The 19,027-nt window shown below is 41.4% G+C and overlaps 2 protein-coding genes across 2 annotated transcripts; both read left to right on the top strand.

Moving 5' to 3' along the window:
* The first annotated feature begins 105 nt into the window (after nucleotides 1-105).
* Nucleotides 106-5,863, top strand: mysm1 (Myb-like, SWIRM and MPN domains 1). The gene is made up of 20 exons (XM_082525544.1): nucleotides 106-228; nucleotides 403-475; nucleotides 551-621; nucleotides 994-1,068; nucleotides 1,161-1,245; nucleotides 1,388-1,486; nucleotides 1,686-2,208; nucleotides 2,288-2,522; nucleotides 2,603-2,733; nucleotides 2,815-2,918; nucleotides 3,011-3,088; nucleotides 3,177-3,259; nucleotides 3,351-3,405; nucleotides 4,052-4,102; nucleotides 4,196-4,270; nucleotides 4,370-4,558; nucleotides 4,662-4,794; nucleotides 4,990-5,095; nucleotides 5,226-5,283; nucleotides 5,398-5,863. Exons 1-20 carry the CDS (start codon nucleotides 173-175, stop codon nucleotides 5,692-5,694), a joined length of 2,577 nt encoding a protein of 858 aa, XP_082381670.1. The 5' UTR covers nucleotides 106-172; the 3' UTR covers nucleotides 5,695-5,863.
* A 982-nt stretch (nucleotides 5,864-6,845) lies between these two features.
* On the top strand, nucleotides 6,846-17,300 carry oma1 (OMA1 zinc metallopeptidase). The gene is given in 9 exon segments (XM_082522804.1): nucleotides 6,846-7,549; nucleotides 9,268-9,496; nucleotides 9,672-9,845; nucleotides 9,951-10,058; nucleotides 12,920-13,048; nucleotides 13,193-13,267; nucleotides 13,676-13,825; nucleotides 15,799-15,902; nucleotides 15,904-17,300. Coding segments are annotated over 9 exon segments (1,539 nt in total). The 5' UTR covers nucleotides 6,846-7,211; the 3' UTR covers nucleotides 16,136-17,300.
* Nucleotides 17,301-19,027: the final 1,727 nt, after the last annotated feature.

Below are 19,027 nucleotides of genomic sequence, written 5' to 3' on the forward strand. Positions count from 1 at the left end.
GCATAATAAACCCACTTTAAGGTGAATTTAAACCAGAAGGTGGCAGTAAAGCAACTTTAAACATATTAAACGACATCCAGCCACAGGGTGTCGCTGTGAGTCACACTGGCCTCTGTTCTCCTCCAGTGCGCGTTCTCTGTTTTCTCTCTGCTGTTTACGTTTATCGAGTAACATGGAGGACGAGGTGGATGTTGACATCGAAGGAGACGACTTTGATAACAATATTGGGTAATGACGCCTGTTTATTTGGATTAATTGATGGCTGTGCTGTTTGGTGGGCTTCTGTGCTGTGGTCTACGCGAGTTAGCGGTGACCCGGATGTTGGCGCAGGATAACAGCAGCTGGGATTAGCTCTGGAGGCATCTGCTCTGCTGATCACAGCTTCTTTCCTCGCTGTTTTAGGGAGATGGACGGAGGAGGTTTGGTGCAGGAGCAGTTCATGCAGCCTACAGGGAAGAGCAGCGCCTGGATACTGGTATGACTTCGTCAAGCTCCGTTGTTTTTCTGGCTGTGGGTGCTCGTGTTGACTCTCCGTCTCTCCTTTGTACAGCCCTGGGAGCTGGACAGCTCCATCAGCCCGGAGAACAGAGAGGTGATAGAGAGGATGCTGCTAGAGGAACAGTATCCTTTTACTGACCTTAAACGCACTGCATAGTGATGCATTGAGGTTAACTACAGGAATCACAGGACGTAGCTGGGAAAGCTTCGGATTACCTAATAACTGCCCCATGCTGTGGCTAATGTAAACATACGGACAGATGACAAATTAAAAGAAAAAAATGTAACGCTTGACCTTACAGTAAATGGAATTACAGTGGGGGAATATGTTATATTATTTTATGTTCACTTGTCCTGTTAGTGCAGGAGTAACCCAAAACATCTCAACCTAGTTTCAACCAGTAGCTGAAGCTCCTTATATTGTGTTGATTACATAGTTTAAATACTAATTTTGTTGCTGGTTATGAAATCAGTTGTCCTCAACTATAATCGAAGATATTACCTGACAGGTAAGGAGATTCCTGACCACATTTGGCACAGTGATCCTCACAAAAAAAACAAAGTGAAAAAGTGAGTAATTTCTTCCATCAGCCTTGATGATGAGCGCAGTACACTGATTCCTCATTTCCTTGCTATTCATGAACTTGTCTGTGTGTGGACAGGTCTCCGGCCAAGAACATAGCTTCGTCTGCTGGTTCATCCTCTCGATGGTCCCAACAGGAGAAAGAACTGTTTGAGGAAGGCCTGGTATGCTTACACTGCAAGTTAACTTTTGTGTCTGAAATGTAATTTCTGTTTGGGAAGGTCAGCCTTTGATGGATTTAATAATTGTTTTAAGTGAGTCAGATTGTGTGTATTGTCCAAGTTGCCGAGGTGTGTTGTTCTACAGGCTCGGTTTGGTCGAAGGTGGACTAAGATTGCTAAGCTTATGGAAAGCCGTACCGTTCTTCAGGTTAAGAGTTACGCCAGGCAGTATTTTAAACATAAGGTAAGACAGTCCACCTGGATTATACTAACAGCACAAGACAGGTTTCTGTTATGTAAGCTTAGTTGTAGTCATCTGCAGATATAAACCTGCAATTTAGTCGAACTACATACGCTCTATGCAACCAGAAGGAGTCCTTAGCAATGGTATGTTGGAAAATAAAAATCAAGAATAAACAAACTTTTGTGTACACATTTTTCAGGCAAAATCAGATCCTGGTCCTGCGGCTCCCTCTGTAGCTCCCATAATACACCTACAACCTCCTCAGCCCACCTCCAGTCAAGTGTCTACTCTTGCCAACGCTGTCCGCATAGAGAAGCTTTCTGACGATGAGGATGAGGATGTAGACATCACTGACGACTTGAGTGATGACGAAGAAGGCAATAAACCACAGGCAGTCCTCAGCAGTGATTTCTGTGGGCCTGAGGAGAAAACAGATTCTGGGAGTCAAAGCCCCACAGAAGAACATGTAAGTCTGAGTGGGGTAGAGAGCATCCATGAGACGAAGGAAAAACCGAGCCACACCTCTCTTTCTCCGCAAAGTCTTCAACCCTCATCTTTCCCTGGTTGCTCAGAAGATCCTGGAGTAACAGAGCGAGATGAGAAGGTCAACAAGATGGCATCGGTATTTCCACAAAGCTGTCAGACACCGCCTCACGCAGACTCAAAGCAGATGTTCTCAACAGGCATTGCTCAACTGGAAGAAGCTTACAGTGATGGAATGGGTACTTCACACTTACTGTGCTTTGTGTATTTACCTCACTGTCATAGGAAAAATTAATGACACACATTATGATGTCCTAGATTCTTCAGACAAGATTGAGAAGAATCTAAATGATAGACCATACAATGACCAGGAGGAGGAGGAGAATGAAGATGATGAAGAGGAGGAGCTGAAGGCCCCCGAACAAGAAATAGAGATGGACACAGAGACCATCACCGAGGATGAGAAGCAGGCTATCCCAGAGTTCTTTGAGGGGCGACCATCAAAAACCCCTGAAAGATATCTGAAGATTAGAAACTATATCCTGGATCAATGGTAAACTAAGTTTACATGTTCGATAACTTTGTTTACACAACTTTGCACAGAAAGTGGTTATTACTGTTTTTGTCCACTAGGCTGAAGAGCAAGCCCAAGTACCTAAACAAGACATCGGTCCGCCCTGGTCTAAAGAACTGTGGAGATGTCAACTGCATTGGGAGAATACACACCTATCTGGAACTCATTGGAGCAATCAACTTCAACTGCGGTAAGTCTATTTCTCTGAGTCTTCTGATTTATGAATTTTTATCTTCTTTTTGATGTTAAAGCTCTGACTTCCTTTTTGTAGAGCAAGCTGTGTACAATCGTCCAAAGGTGATGGACCGCTCCAAGCATAAGGAAGGCAAAGATGTACTGGAGGCCTATCAGCTCGCCCAGAGGCTGCAGAGCATGGTCGGTACCCATAAAGCAATAGACTCTGACACTGGAAGCATTTAAATTTTAAGCATGCCAGAACTTGACTTGTAACTTCTGACTGGTTGTAGCGAACCAGGAAGCGGCGTGTGCGGGACATTTGGGGGAACTGGTGTGATGCTAAAGACTTGGAGGGACAGACATATGAGGTATGGACACTGCACAACAACTTTTAATCAAATTACGATTTACATTCTTACTAATATGTTTACTGATTCTGTGTTTTTTCTTTATCAGCATCTAAGTGCAGAAGAATTAGCTCTGCGGAGAGAGGAGATGAAGAAGCAGCCTAAACCTTACAAGATGTCCAGATACCGAGGGTGAGCACAGTGGACTGATGCAAAATGTACCAAATTATAAGCACAAGGAGGTTTATGATGTGGATGTTTATAATCCCACTCTATCCACCAGCTCTTTTGACCCCTTCCAGCTGATTCCCTGCAGATATTTTGAAGAGGATATAAAGGTCAGTGATCATTCTTATCAAGATTTTTCACCGATACACTGACTAACCACACCACTTTAAAAAAAAAAAACCCGGAAAAATCATGGATGTGTCTCTAATTGCGTGGCCTCTATTGATCAGGTTTGTTCTGTTGCATCTTCCAGATACAGAATGGATACTAGACTATTTGTTTCTTGAGAAATTCTTCAGGAGATTTTTCAGTGTAATTAGTCCAGCTGGGGTAGACTAATGAGGGAGAGCCATTTTCATGGGGATGGGGAATGCTTAATCTGCAGTTAATGGGTGGTACATGTCAAAATTACATCCACATGAATACCACCACAGGACTTCTAATGGTGCCTTTGCTCCAATTGAAAGCACACATCCCAGGTTAGGTGGGCAAAGCTAAATTCAGTGTGATGTCAGTGTGTCTGTTGTTGGCCCTGTGAGGGACTGGCAGACTCTCCAGGGTGCTCATTGCCCTATGTCAGCTGTAATATACTTCAGCCCAGCCTATGTTGGATAAGGAGTAGGTGACTGGATTATTAGATATACCTTATATCTAATAAGATTATATTTTCTTCATTTTTTGTTGCATAAACTAAGAGGATCCTTTCTCCAAAGTAGTCATCATTTATTCTAAGCTGTTCTTTACTGATCACCCTAGGAACCATTCCAGGTTATAGTCTGTGCTGAGACTCTTCTCATCATGGATATGGTATGTTATACACACAGTCACAAGCTGATTCGTTTTTTTCATATATGTACAACAGATTTTACCTATACTGACAGATAACTTTTCTGTAATCAGCATGCACATGTGTCAAGGGGGGAAGTCATTGGTCTGCTAGGTGGAACTTTTAATGAAGAAGCAAAAGTATTGAAGGTAGGTCAAGAAGTCTGAACCAATGTGACAAACAGGATAAAACTCTAATCACATTATATTCAGAAAACTATATTTTGTGATTAATAAATCTGTGTTTAGATCTGTGCAGCAGAGCCATGTAACAGTGTGAGCACAGGTCTGCAGTGTGAGATGGATCCAGTGTCTCAGACACAGGCCTGTGATGTGCTGTCATCCCTGGGATTCAGTGTAGTGGGCTGGTACCACTCGCATCCCTCCTTCCACCCTAACCCTTCATTGCGAGACATAAACACGCAGCACCAATTCCAGGTAAAACTGACTGAATGAAATAAGTTTGCACATGAGTTACTTGTGAACTTCTGGTTTTATTTTCACTTCTGGTATTATTATTTATTTATTTTTAATCTTTCAGAGTTATTTTTCACGTGGTGGAGCCCCGTTTATTGGGATGATAGTGAGCCCATATGACCCAGCTAATGCTTCCCCCCACTCCCAGACTACCTGCCTATTGGTAAAAGAGAACCAGGAGCCTTCAGGCCCCCAGAGTAAGTCTAACACACACACACACACACACACACACACACACACACACACACACACACACACACACGACTCAAACTTCAAAACAGTTAAGATCAAGAGGCTTTGAAATCAAGCTGACAATGTAGGTCAGTGATTTTGTGTACGCAGTAACACACTTTATCCTCTGGCTCAGTCTCTCAGCCTCTGTTCCTCCCCAGAGCTGCCGTACAGATTCGACTTCCTGTCATCACAAGACATCCCGGACTGGGAGCAGACGATGAGGAGGGCTCAGTGGATCATCCACAAATATTCTCAAGCACCAGGGTGAGTGAGACACAAGACTGTATTGTGTAATCTTGAACTGGTGCCCTAAAGCTGATCCTAAATTTTATTGAAATTGTTTTGGGTGGTGTGTCTAAGCATTTTATTTTTCATTTTTGCCATGGCTGGTCAGGAGTGTGCAGATGGACAGACTATTTCGGAGAGACTCCCATCTCACATGTTTGGAGAAGGTCAGTTCGACCATCAGTCCTCCCAGTTTGCAAATTTCAGTGACTCTATGGAGTGACTTTGAGCTGCTTTTACAGTTTTAATGTGTGCCTAACTACACGACCTTCATCATGTAGATGCTGGCATCACTGGCGAGATACTTGGAACCCCTCCCAGATGAGGTGGGAGACTCCTTTCTCACCCAGATCCAGGCCCTTTTCAAATCTGACTTTATTTCCAAGCAGCAGTTGCCTGATTCTGAAGAAGGAGAACCTTTAAATATCTCATCCAAGCTGGTGGACTCGGGCGAACTAACTTTTGATCAGCCGATCAGCCCAGAGGAAGAGAAGGACCAAGAAGAATCTGAGACTACTGGCAGCACCGTGTTGCATTTAGGCTCTGTATTGTCGACCGAACATGACTATTTACTGTGAATAACCATACAGCAGCATACTTAATAGTGAATGACACCTTTTGTGAATACATTGTGGCATTCATTACTGGGTGTGTGTGAGATAGTTTTTGTCAGTGAAGTTATCATGAACGTTTTTTCTCAGTTTAACAGATTTCTTTTTGACATCAAAATAAAAATCTATTTTTATATTTCAGGTCTTTTTATGAATGTTCAGTGCAACACATGAATATATATTTTAATGATTTATGTTTAAAGTTTTGTCATTTACTCCTCACTAAGGTTTACTGTCCAAGGGGACAGTACTATGTTTTTAGAACATGTGGTGGCCAAGACATTCAAAGGGGCTCTTGATAAATCAGATAATCAGACAGGCAGTAGTACGGTTAGGTTAACTGGTGATTCTAAACTAGTTGTATGTGTATGATGGACTGTCCAGGGTGTACACTGGCTCTCATGCTATGGCAGCTGGGATAGGATGTAGCCCCCACCTGTGACTCTAAGTTGGATTAGCAGAAGAAAATGGATGGATAGTTACACTAAAGTGTAAAAATACCCTTAAGTGAAAAACCCGCATTCCAGTTCCCATTTATGTTAAAATTAGGATCAAAATAAACTGAAAATACCAAAAGTGAAAGTGCTCATGATGCCAAAGTAATCCCATGAAGCAATCGAACATTGATTGATCATTGATCAATCAGTGGTTTATTTCACTTTAATGTTGAAGCCGGAGCTAATGTTAAAAATACTTTATATACACAACTGGTTAACATAATCAGCGGTTTTCACACACTTGTGTTCATGTCTGAAGTTTGACAGTTATTGAGATTGGTAGTTATGGCATTAATCTGGCACACGATTTGGGAACCTCTACAATAAAATAGGATAATTTATTAGTTGATGTGTGTTATTTTAACTGCAAAAAAAGTTAAATAGTAAAACATGAAAATAAATGTGCTTGAGTACAAAGTAGAATATTTGCCTCCAAACTATGGTGGATTAAAAGCAGTAGCCTGGGTATGATTTAAAAAAAAAAAAAAAAAAAAGACACACACTTAACATGTAAATATATTCAGTTAACTTCCAGCTCTATAATATAACGCTTAGCTCGTTTATAATATAACTTTGAGCTGTGTGTGCGGAACGTTCGTAACGGGGCTGTTTCTAGGTGGAATCATTTGGGAGGAGCGCGCGTTCCAGAAACTACAGTTAACGCTAGTTTGTAATTTTAAAGCGCGTCCTTTTGGCTCACCGGGCATTAATGTGTTTCAGCTCAGCGTGTAATGGTGTTAAAAACCAACTTTTGGACTGGTGAAGGCATTTCAGAGTTCCGCGGCTCCCCCCAATAACCAAATTTACGTGTACGTAAATTTCACTTCTAGCGATGACATTGACAGCTGAGAGCAGCTCCCCAGGTGTCACTACCGGATTTATTTTGACCTTTAGGATGAGATAACCGCATTGCGTTGACTGTTTTTGGTCAGTCCTCGTATAAATTAAAAAAAATTGTATCATTAAAAAATCAAATTAAATTAAAACATGGCTCTACTTTGCGGAAGTCTTTTCAGGAGCTGTCACTTCAGTTTGCTTTCGTCGCATCTTATCGGGAACCTCCGGGTATGCACACGAGCTGTTTACCCTCAGAGCAGTTGGCGAAATACCATAAGCACATCTGTACGCTTGAGAGCTTCTTTGACTGGACGGACAACGAGTTATCAGATTTACTCCAAAGCCACTGCTCCTCTTCCCTGTGGTCCTGTCCTGACCCCATGTGGACACTACTTCCACACTTCTGCCCGCCTGAGGGCCCTGCCTGCTCCCCTCATTTGGATGATAATCAAACCTCTGCAAAAGATTATGGCTATAATACTGGGCAGGTAGGAAAAACATAGTGTTTGCAGGAAGGTCCACAAGCTTTTGGATAGACACAGTTTTTGTAGTTTGTGCTTTGAACACCACCACAGTGGATTGTAAAAAATTTAAGGGTTCAAATGCAGTCTTTGAGCTTTTATTTAAGGGGTTTCAGAAAAGAATTGCAATAAATATTTAGAAATTACAGGCATTTTTATACATGGCCCCCTCTTCTGAATAATAATTTTACACAGTATCAATTATTTTGTTATGTAGCTCCTTGTCCAATTTGGGGACAAGGAGGCAGGCCAATACACCACAGACTTTTTCATCACCAAGTAATCTCCAATGAACCTTACCCCACTAACTGCATGTCTTTAGACTGGGGTTAGGAGCTGGAGTACAGAGAGAAAGACCCAAGTCATATGGTGGATTCAAACCCAGGAGCTTCTTGCTGTAAGGCAGTTGGGCTAACCACTGTGCTACCATGCTGGCTGATTGTGATGCTCCTTGGCTGTAGTCTCCGATAAAAGGCTGGCAGAATATTGTGAATCCAATGAAGCTTGGATGAAAATCCTTCTTTGGCTGAGAGTATAGCCCTCTAGACCCCAGATGTGCTAGTTCTATCTGTGGCCACATCATCAGTAAACTCTAATTAGTAATTTTTTGGCAGCTATACCTGCCGTGCCATAACATTGCCTCCACGATGTTTGACAGATCTCTGTAACCAGTGGTCTACACCTTTTTGAAAATCTGCTGTATTTCCACTTTTGAATGCATCTTTTAATTTTACACTTTAATGTCGTCTACCTATTTTTGTGCTTCTGACAATAAGGAACTTGGATAAAATTGGCTGTAAACAGCTAATGGAAGACTTTTGTTAAACAACTTGAATTAAAGTTGAAAGTTTGCACTTCAAACATAACTTAATCTTTTAAATAATATTAAGTAAAGTGTGGTGGTGTACAGGGGCAAAATCACAACCAATGTGTCACCCCCCCTAAAAAGTATAGACTGAAGTGGTTAATCAGTATAAATACGACACTATAGTCTATAATGGTCTACAAATTCAAATAGATGTAACATTTTAAATTTGGAATGTAAATAAAAAGCAAGACTTTAATAAGGTGTGTCAATAGAAAAGCTCTTAATACAGATGATAAATTGAGCATCCTTTTTGCTTTAAGGCATAATATCATTTAACAACACTTAATGTTTAATTAAATAATGAACACGCTCCTAATTGTTTTATCAACTGTTTTAATTATTGGATTTAAATAAGAACAAATAAATTACTGTCTAAATTGTTTCCATGCTTTATGTTTTAATTAACTGGTACAAAGTAATCCATGAAACCGAGTGACTGTGATGGTATCATTTAGCAGACATAGCAGACATTATTTTGTCTCCCCCTCCCTGCCTCCAACAGAATAGAGAGCAGGCATTTTTTTTGGCCTTTGAGCAGTACTACAAAATTTACCTGCCGAATTTATGCACGTTTTGGCACTTTATTTGAGGTTAGGCTTCTCTGGAAAGAAAAGAGGTTATTGTTCTGCATTATTATCTTACATTATTATGGGAAACTTTGGTTGCTAATCTTTCATCAGGCTTTTTCTCCGAGCATTTTTTTTTAAACATGCTTCAGATAATTAATTTAGTTCTAATTGTTGGAATAAGGTGTTAAATGTACTGCCTGAGCTACATAAGGATTTACAGCAGCACTAAAGCCCCTCTTTTTGTACAGGAGCATAAGGAAGTGGTGGGTGGCCTTACCAGACAAACGGCAGCAGCTGGTGCGCAAATATGCATGGCAGAAGCGCTGGCAAATAGCAGGGGGTGCAGGTGTCGCTATTATGATTGTAGCCCTCTTCCTCCTAACGCACCTTGACGAGTCCCCCCTGACAGGACGGACCCGCCTTCTTGTGTTCAGTAAAGAGAACTACATGGAGATGGCAGCTCTGACTTCAGATGCGGTGAGAGACGTTGTGTTGCATGTGACATTGTGAGAAAATCACAAATATCCATTCCACAAACATTTCTAAGAAGATTTATTGAGTCAACAAGTAAGAAGGTGAATAGTTAAATGGAAAAAATGTCATTTTTAATGAAATTCTTCCTTAAATATTTGTTGTCATCTCTGTGTTTCAGTACATGGAGGAGTATGCAGAGCTGCTTGTTCCAGTCACTGACCCTCGTCACCAGGTGGTGAAGTGGGTGGTGCAGCACCTGGCACAAAGGAACAAGGACATCCCTGAAGTGAATGACATCAGCTGGACTGTCCATGTGGTGCAAAGTCCCAGCGTTAATGCCTTTGTACTACCGGTAAGTAAAGACAAGCTGAACACTAAAAATTTTACTATTATAAGGTGCAATCTAGTGTTTACACACCTACAAAGATTAAAAAGTTATTTCCCATTCTTTGAGTAGAATGGAAATGTCTTCATGTTTACTGGAATGCTGGAAGCCATTGCAGATGTTCACCAGCTCACTATTATACTGGGACACGAGATGGCTCATGCCTTACTGGGACACGCTGTAAGTACATAACCCTCCACGGACTGTTTGCTGTTATAGCATAGTTTGTACTCCACATCATAAATTTACCTTAAGACTTGACCTTGAGAGTGAATAGGTTTATTTTTTACAATTAATACAGGGTTTCTCTGGATCATTAAAAAGTCTTAAACTCTGAAATTGAATTCAAGAAAAATAAGACCTTAAAATATTTCATATTTCCCCAATATCTGCTGAAGGTATTAACTTTGGAAATGGTTTGTTTAAGCCTGGTATGTGTGGGAAAGAATATAATGTGAAGTACTGGGTTGTATGGATTGTTGAATTGTTGAAAATGGCTTGTGTATAAAAGCCTAAAAATAGTGCATAATTTTGACATTATTGGATCTTAATTCTTATTTCTTGAAGTCCTAAATGGACCTTAAAAAGCATTTATTTTGATTGTTAAAATGATGTTGGAACTAGAGCAGGGCGATATGGCCAAAAATATTTATCACGATATATATTTGAAAATTTGCGATAACGATATAACTGACGATATAATTGATGCGAGACAAAATACAACTCCACAACATTACTAGCGCAAAAAGACAACCTTCCATTTATTTTCACTTAAACAAGAAGCTGGTTTTTATGTACATTAAAGCTTTATAAAAATGTAACAGTGCAAATGCAAATGCCTTGCTGAAAGTTTAACCAAAAGGCATTTCCAGTAGAAATGGGCTGACATATCCTGAGCATAACCATGTATAATATCCACTGAAGTTAAAAAGAGGTGCTTTGCAACATTAAACTGCAGTGTGCAGTACGTATTTTTCGGACCATAAGGTGCACAGGATTATAAGGCACATTAAGCGAAACAAAGCAGTCAGATAAATCAAACTTTATTAAACTCATTCTTCTTGCTTCCTCCACTTCTGTACCATTGATTCATTAATGTTGAATTCTCTGGCAGCTGCTCTGTTCCCATGTTGTTGCAGTATATTAATGACTGACCTCGTATTGTGGATGGATTATCTCAGTTGTTCTTCTGACTGAAGTTTGGTCCGTTTACAGCATCCTGCCATGCGATTGCATTTGTCTCTAACTGTCAGAAACCTTAACGTTAACCTTTTTAAGTGGAAAAGTGTTAGTGTTCGTCCTCCAGCTTCACTGTTTATATTATGCTAACATAGCTGTGTTGCTAGCGATCACGTAGCACATCATTAAATACCAGCTAGCCCAACTTCAGTAACCCTATAAACGTCACTGCTGTTTAGTTTCCTGTCTTCATTTATGTTGGAAGTGATAGCAGAGCTGTACGTTTGATTTTTTTCAGAAATCTCTCAGTCTCTCAGTCAGAACATGCTAGCGAAACTAGCGAGCTAACTTCCGCTAGCTTCCTGCTAACTTCTAACTCCGTTAAATGTAATAAATTTTGTTTTCATGGATGCCTGGAAGTTAAACTTCATAGTTACACCTGGTAAAGCAGCAATGCTGATCGTTTTATTAAAGATGAAAGAATTTAGACAGTTTTTAATTCTCAGTGATGCTGCAGTGTTCGTTTGACCTGAAGAATATGGAGTTTAGGACCCAGATTACTCCCAGATTTAAGAGCATCTTAGTCCGACAATAACGACGGCCGCTTGCATGTTCTGCAAAAAAATGTGCTTTGTCATGTATCTGACGGACAAACACCAAACCAGTTCCACATCACTGAAGTTGCACCATTTTTACAAACCAATTCTGGTTCATTTGTTTCACTCAACAATCGGCCATGTGCGTATGAAAACAAAGCCACTACGCACGCGCGTTTTACTCATATTCTATCGCGATATTTCATTTTCCTATCGTTGCATAACATTATACCGGTATTACCGTGAACGGTATAATATGGCCCAGCCCTAGTTGGAACTATTTATTATAAGTGGAGTTATACAATAGGCAAAGAATTACGCCTGCCACTGGTATTATTAACAGAAACAAATTCCTTGATTGTATGTTTTCTCTCATGCATTGAGTGCACACTCTTCCGTAACAGACAAGCACTCAGTTGAATGCAGCAAACCTCACACCTGTTTAGCTTCTGAGGCTGAAGTGCTGCAGTGCACAAAGACCTGTGCAGTATGCTGACATCTAATAGGCTTAGCTGATCAGCAGCAGATGTTGCAGTGAATGAGTCACTGAAAACACTTAAAGTGCAAATATTGCTCAAGAACAAACTTTAGTCATTTATTAGCCCTTGGCACAGTCTTGGAGGTTCCACACAGCACTGTAAAATATGCATGTGGACCCCCTACAGGTGCAGAATATACTGCATTATACACTGAGATCTCCTGACTATTCATCACTTCTGCTCTGTCTCGGAAGTATCATATCAGCTGAAGTGGCATCTGTTGCAGTCTTGTTGCATCAGCCGTTGATAAAAGACTCGGTGACAATCACATCCAAACAGTCACTAATCCTGCCGGTGCTGTGATGACCAAAGTGACCTCAGGCACTGCTGTGCTTTATTAATTCTCCGCAGATGGCTGTCTTTTTCTCTCTCTCCAGCTTTAAAGCCCATTCTTCTTGTTCTAAAAAAGTGTCTAATGAAGTTGTGGGTATTTCAAGACTTTAAACGTCCTCAGAGGAAATGCTTGAAGGAGATTTTAATTAGATGAAGGGAATGAGCATCGATGGGCTTGGTATTACCCAGTAGGTGTGCTCTATTGGATTGGCTGTTAAAACCTCTAAATCTGTTACAGCGTAAATGTTCCACTAAAATAGATGGGAACAATCAATATGTTTCAGCAGCCTCAATCACCTCCCCAAAACTTTTTACCTCTATTTTTCTGTTCTTATATTTTTCTCTTTTATCCTCCTTCCTTCCTTTTCTTTTCCTTCCCTCACTGCCTCCACAGGCAGAACAGGCCAGTATGTCGCATGTCCTGGAGCTCCTGTCTGTTGTTCTCCTGATAGCCATCTGGGCCATGTGTCCTCACGACAGCCTGTCAATGCTGGGACACTGGGTACAGGGCAAGCTTAGAGAGGTGAGGAATTAATATTCATTATCTGAAAATGTATATGAAGTATTAAAGTTACAGCAGTTTAAAAAAATGACTGGAAGATAAAAATGTACAATAATCTTGTAGTTTTTACACACCTACACAGAAATCTGCTTTTTTCTTTTCTAGCTGCTGTTTCAACGCCCTTTCAGTCGGAAACTGGAGGCTGAGGCAGATCAAGTCGGATTGCAATTGGCTGCTAAGGTATCACTGTCACCAATTTGGTCACCATTTATCTGGCTCAAGCGGTGCCTTCTTTTGTGTTTTCACCTGTGTTTTTTCGTTGGTTGCATTCACTCCGATGATATTTTTAGGGTTAAAAACATGCAACCAGGCTAATGACTCGAGGAAAAGTGTTAAATCCAGCTTTTTGGAGCTTGAGATTGAAAGAAAAATTCAGGAATAATTTTAAAATGTTTTTACTTTTTATAAACTGTTCTTTATTTTAACCTCATTCAGTTTCCTCTAATGTTCCCCAATCATACAATCTGTCCACGGGACACTAGGGGGCACTGTTGTCAAAGGAAACTAAAGTGAAGAGTTTTATCTCAGAACAAAACAGTGGGATGCCACTTCTTGTGTGTGTTTCTGAGGTGTGTGTATTATTTACAGGCATGTGCCGATGTGCGAGCAGGACCTGTATTCTGGCAGCAGATGGAACTCAGAGACCAACTATCAGGAGAGCCCACCTTGCCTGAATGGCTGTCCACACACCCATCGCACAGGAACAGAGTCGCTCAGCTGGACCGTCTCATACCAGAGGTATAGACACACGCAGTATTTTTTCCTTAGATTGTTTCCCCCTAAACTGTTGTGTCGGTTCTTAGTCATATGCTTGTCCCAACTTTGAAGTGAAGAAATCTGTGAGGCCTGTGTGGGGACACAGCCCTACTCCTTTCTGTTTTTCAGGAGAAACAGTGTAGCTTTAGGAGCTGTTGGAAAGATTCTTAATGGAACTAATGAAGCGTCTGGAGAGATATAAATCCACCTGCAGACATGGAGAGGAGGGCAGAAAGGAAGGAGAAACGTGGGGTTTTAGGAAGACAGCAAAAACATTTTGCTGTGCCAGGGCCTGGATGTCTGCTTAGCTGAATGTCTTGAAGGATTTGAGTTGAGTGCCTGAAAGAAAACAGCCCCACATTAGCAGCTCAGTGTTGGCAGTGTGACCAGCCAATCAATGGTATCTTAAGTCTATAAGGAAATCAACAACCAGTTAAGACAGCAGTTTCAGTTGTGAGGACTGTCAGCATCCACAGTCCTCACAACTTTTTCTGTGCGTGTAAGTGTTAGCAGAAAGGTGGATTAATAATCTATGTATTAGACAGCAGTGAGGTTAACCTTGACTGTTATTTGGACTGTTGGAGCACTGTCAGATGCTCCAAGCACAAAGACGAACAGATGGGTAAACCACTAATTGTCCATCAGGTGCCTATGTCATTGAATATGTGCATGTTCTGTGTATGTGCTCGTGCACCCGGTCGTATCCCTGTGAGGTAGATTGACCTCTAGCAGCAGTTGTTGTCGAGACCAGGCTGTAGCCACAGGCAGTGAAGTGATGAAGACTGTTGTTTGGGGATTAATTGCCCTGCTTTGTGTGTGTGGTGCTGAGAAGACTCGGTTTCTGGTACCTCCAATGCTTAACTGTTCGATCCAGCATAGCAGCATGTATGAGTCAGTTAACAGCCGAGCTCAGTCTGGTGAAAGCGATGCATAATGTGATGTTTTTAACCTTGCAAAGGGTGACAGCCTCAAGCTACCTAACCCGACTCTTGTGGGGGCACTCCACCTCCACGAGCGCGCTCATCATCCTTAAGCACAGCACATCAAGTCCACCGGTAACATGAGAGGGAGAGCCTGTTGAGTGGGAAGTACACGTATGTGCTCAGTCTTGTAGGTGGTGCTAAGTGAGAGATTAATGACTTGGGATGTGCGTAGGTGTGTGAGACAGACGGAGAGAATATATTTATCGGCCGGGGTGTGATTGAAGTTTCCATTAGCTCTGTCACATACTGGAATATTTTTAACCATAACCATTTTAGCCAAGCTAGTTACATGGCTCTTTCATGCTAATGTTGGCCTACAATAGCTGCTTCCATGTCTTTTACTCAGAGACACTTTATAATTTTCTGTTTCTCTATAAAACCATAGAATGTATATAAAAGATGGACGTAGCTTCCAAGTCAGTGCAGAAGTGCATCAAAACTGCATTCTTTCAAATGGCCAGTAGTGGGCAGTACATCTGTTTGTGAAAAGAAGTCTATGAGGAAACGATGCTACTCCTCAGTAAACACTTTCCTCATGAGTTTTTGCTCTTAATTGCTAGTTTTAAGACTGATTTAGCATAGCACGAGGTTCGTTCAGTTAATTAAGATCCCATTAAGAGTAAAGTAGACATTAAAACAGGTATGCTTTAGGGCATAATTTAAAAGTCGCTCAAGTCAGATCCTCCACTTGTCAGATTTAGAAAAACTAAGACAAAACTTAAGTCCAAAGGAGGCTTTAAAAATGTGACTCTGCTGTAGCGTTTGAGCTTTTGACAAGCAGGAGGGCACATGACTGTTTGAAAGGTGTCAGATGGTAACTATAAATGTGACTTTGCATGAATTACGTTTAATGTGCCTGCACGTAAGCTAGCATTTTAGTTTGTACATAGAGTTTTCACCAGCCCTGGTTAATCTTGTTTTGTTTTGCTTAAAGTGTTTGTGTGTCTGTCCTTTTGCTTTATATCTGTTCAGGCTCTGGAGCTGAGGGAAAGATGCGTCTGTCCTGCTCTGCCTGCTACTGATCCTCGTGATGTTTTCTCCAAGAGCGTCCGTGTGTTGCTGAAAAACACCAGGGAGTGAAGGGCCAGAGAGGGGAGACAAACCTGTGTTGACCCACAGCCCCACCTCAGTCCCCACAAGACTGCCTGCAGCATTCATTGCCCAAACTGCACTTCCTTCTTCCCCAGATGCAGATCATTTAAGCAAAGGCCCGGTCCCAGCTGCAATTCCAGAGAGAGTTATGGCAGCCCGTGCCACTGCTACTGCTGCAGAGGAGGGATCCCAGCACGTATTGCAGAGCACCAGCTGACAGGGGTGTTAAATCATCACCAACTTCCTTGGATAAACTTGACTGACTATAGTGGAGTATGAACTGCAGCTAGCAACCTTTCTCTTATTGTCTATTAAATTGAAAAAAAAAATGCACCTGAGTGTGTAGGTGCTAAAAGGGTTAAATTCTCACCCACCATTGCAGAGACTGCAGATACCACCACAATCGAGGGTGGAGCTGGCGGTTGTTTTACAAAGGAAGTGACTGCGGGTCATTATATAAATCAGTAGAAAATTGAGGTAAAAGGCTGACGAAGATAAATCAAGAATTTTATCCATGCCTAATGACTACAAAGATACCACATTAATTAGATAACCTTGAATAGGAAAATACTGAATTAATTAGCTTCCATACATTGCCAGATTAATATGTGCATTATTCATTGACACACGGCAACAGACGAGAGTAAGCACTTACGTGTGCTTGTTGGAGGCAGCGTCCATGGCATCCAGAGGACATCTACATTCTCATTATGACTACTGCATTCTCATGCCACACGCACAGCACTTTATCTGTTTTCTAGCCCGGGGGACTTAATGGTGTAAATTTATGCTGGGTTGTTTGCGGGTTTTAAAACACAGCGCACTGCACGGGAATGCCAATATCAGCCGTCAAGCTTTGAGAAATCTTTCATGGGATTTTGTAAAATCTTATTTAACAAGGCAAGTTGACTGAGAAAACATTCATATTTACAACAACAGCCTGCGGGAGAAGACATACTGTGAAGAGGGGAGGGCAGTTATGGTTCAAATCTTGGTAATGTTTTATGTGTGTGTGTGTGTGTGTGCGTGCGCGCGGAGACGAAATGGTACACTTGGTTACACTGTGAAATCAAAAATGATACTACTATGTTTTTTTTGGGTGGGGAGGTAAATTATTTCATTTGTGTCACGCTTTTTAGGCACCGAACCTGAACTAGCCTCCAAAAACAACAGTTGGGAGTCTTACACCTGCTGTGGAGGCTTTCTCTTACAGGGTAAAACACAGGGTAGGTCTATATTAGGGTTGGTTTCTCCTTTAGAGTAAGTGGTCAGTCCATAACAAGCCAATGAAAAGCACATATTGGTTTTTTCACATTCATAACTCAGCGGATATGTATTCTGTTTGCAGGTGACTAGCGAATAAAATTCAAACTTGGATATCTCTTCTTTTTTTCTCCTTTATTCTAAAATCTATAAATTGACATCGATCAAAGGGGCGCATACAGCTAAACAAACAGAAATGTAATATGGATGTGCGTAAAATTATCTGCCTGTGTGACATTACGTAAGGGAACATCAAACGCCTCGCATCGTCACACCAACCAATTAGATTCTGGGGTGAAAGATGAGTTTCTTTTGAAGTGTGCGTGTGGCGGCAGCGGTTTACTTATTGATGCTTGGCTCCTGGGGAATATCCTTGCTGTCTGTTCACAGCTGATCAGAGAGATGTAAAGTTTTGAAATCTCATTGACCACATTATGCAAAGCCAGTTGTAATCAAATGGAAGCTACTAGGATATCCATCAGTCAGCCTCATCCCAGCTCTTTTGTAATGTCTGCCAACTGCTACAAGTTGTAGCTTCTTGAATACGAGATCAATTTTGTGTAAATTATGTGTATTAAACAGCTTTGGAGTATGGGCCTTTTCACTATCTGCTGCTGAACACAAGTTGTCTCTTTTGGCAATTTTGACCTTTTTATGGACTTTTGAATACACAGGTCCCATTCATTATAATGTAGATAATCTATTTCAGGGTCATATTGTTGCATGCACACTGTGGCAGCTGGATGCAGCTTCCTCCCCACTCGCAGAGAAATTGGAACATGAGCAGGCAACAGATGACACACTCACACCCAGAGGTAATTGTAATGAGCGTGATACAATACACACACTGCGCTGAGTAATTGTAGCCTACTGCTGGAGTCTAAACAATACTTTGACAGAGGGATTAATCAAGGGAAACAAAGAGACAGCAGTCAGATGGATTGAAAGGACAGAAATAGAAAACAAACTGGAACCATGGGGATTGACAGGAGAAAAGAAAAGATTTCATTTCAAGTGTGTGAAAGAGAGAATCTTTTGGGGTGATTTACATGCAAATCAGATGTTTAATTTTTAACATGCAGCACGAATCCTGCATGGGAAAGTCCTGTTCGATGTGGTTTCTCTGTTCGCATGCGCAGCCTTGAGCAGATAAGATCTTTTCCACAAACTAAGTTCAAAATCAAATGTCTACTTTATGTCTGTAAATTCACCTTAAGTCTCACATTGTTTTGAGTTTGTATAGTCTTCCACCCACTAGAGACATCAGACAGCTTCTGAGACCTCTGCAAACCGCTCACAGGTATTTTGAGGTATTGACATAAACACAGAACTGTTGAAAAGTAGAAGAAGGAACAGTGAAGGCAGCACACCCACACCACAGAAAGCTGAATGCTTGATAAGTGGCAAACTAAAGATGCTGTTTTCCCAACAAAAACACTCCCAGAGAGAGTAAAGGCAGTGAAAGAGCAACACAACACATCTGCTGTGTAGGTGGCTGAATGATGTCCCAGAATGCAGTCTGGCTAACCTTTGACCTCCCTGTGGAGTATTGCTCGAAGTGGCTCATCCACGGTTCCATTTCTTGGATCCGCCCCGACAAAGACAGACACACAAATGCAGCAGCTGGCTGTTATGTGCAGAGGGAATATGGTGATGGAAAAGCGTGTGTATGTGTGTCGCTGGTGTAAAAGTTGCTGCGTCCTTCCGCTGCACATTAATTATACATGTGGCATGTGGGTGTCTGATTGAAATGAATATTTTACTCCTTTTAATCACTGCCATTGCCAGAGTGATGGAGCATCTGGATGTGTTACCTGGGTAATTAAAGACGCTGTCTCAAACATGC

Source organism: Aulonocara stuartgranti, assembly GCF_965226115.1.
Source record: "Aulonocara stuartgranti genome assembly, chromosome: 23".
NCBI lineage: Eukaryota > Metazoa > Chordata > Actinopteri > Cichliformes > Cichlidae > Aulonocara > Aulonocara stuartgranti.

What these genes read in the sequence shown, in the direction of transcription:
- mysm1 (XM_082525544.1), top strand. Translation starts at nt 173, where the DNA reads ATGGAGGACGAGGTGGATGTTGACATCGAAGGAGACGACTTTGATAAC. An exon ending in TGGAGGGACAGACATATGAG is followed by an intron (nt 3,089 to 3,176) that starts GTATGGACACTG and finishes TTTCTTTATCAG; the next exon opens with CATCTAAGTGCAGAAGAATT. An exon ending in ATCTCACATGTTTGGAGAAG is followed by an intron (nt 5,284 to 5,397) that starts GTCAGTTCGACC and finishes TTCATCATGTAG; the next exon opens with ATGCTGGCATCACTGGCGAG.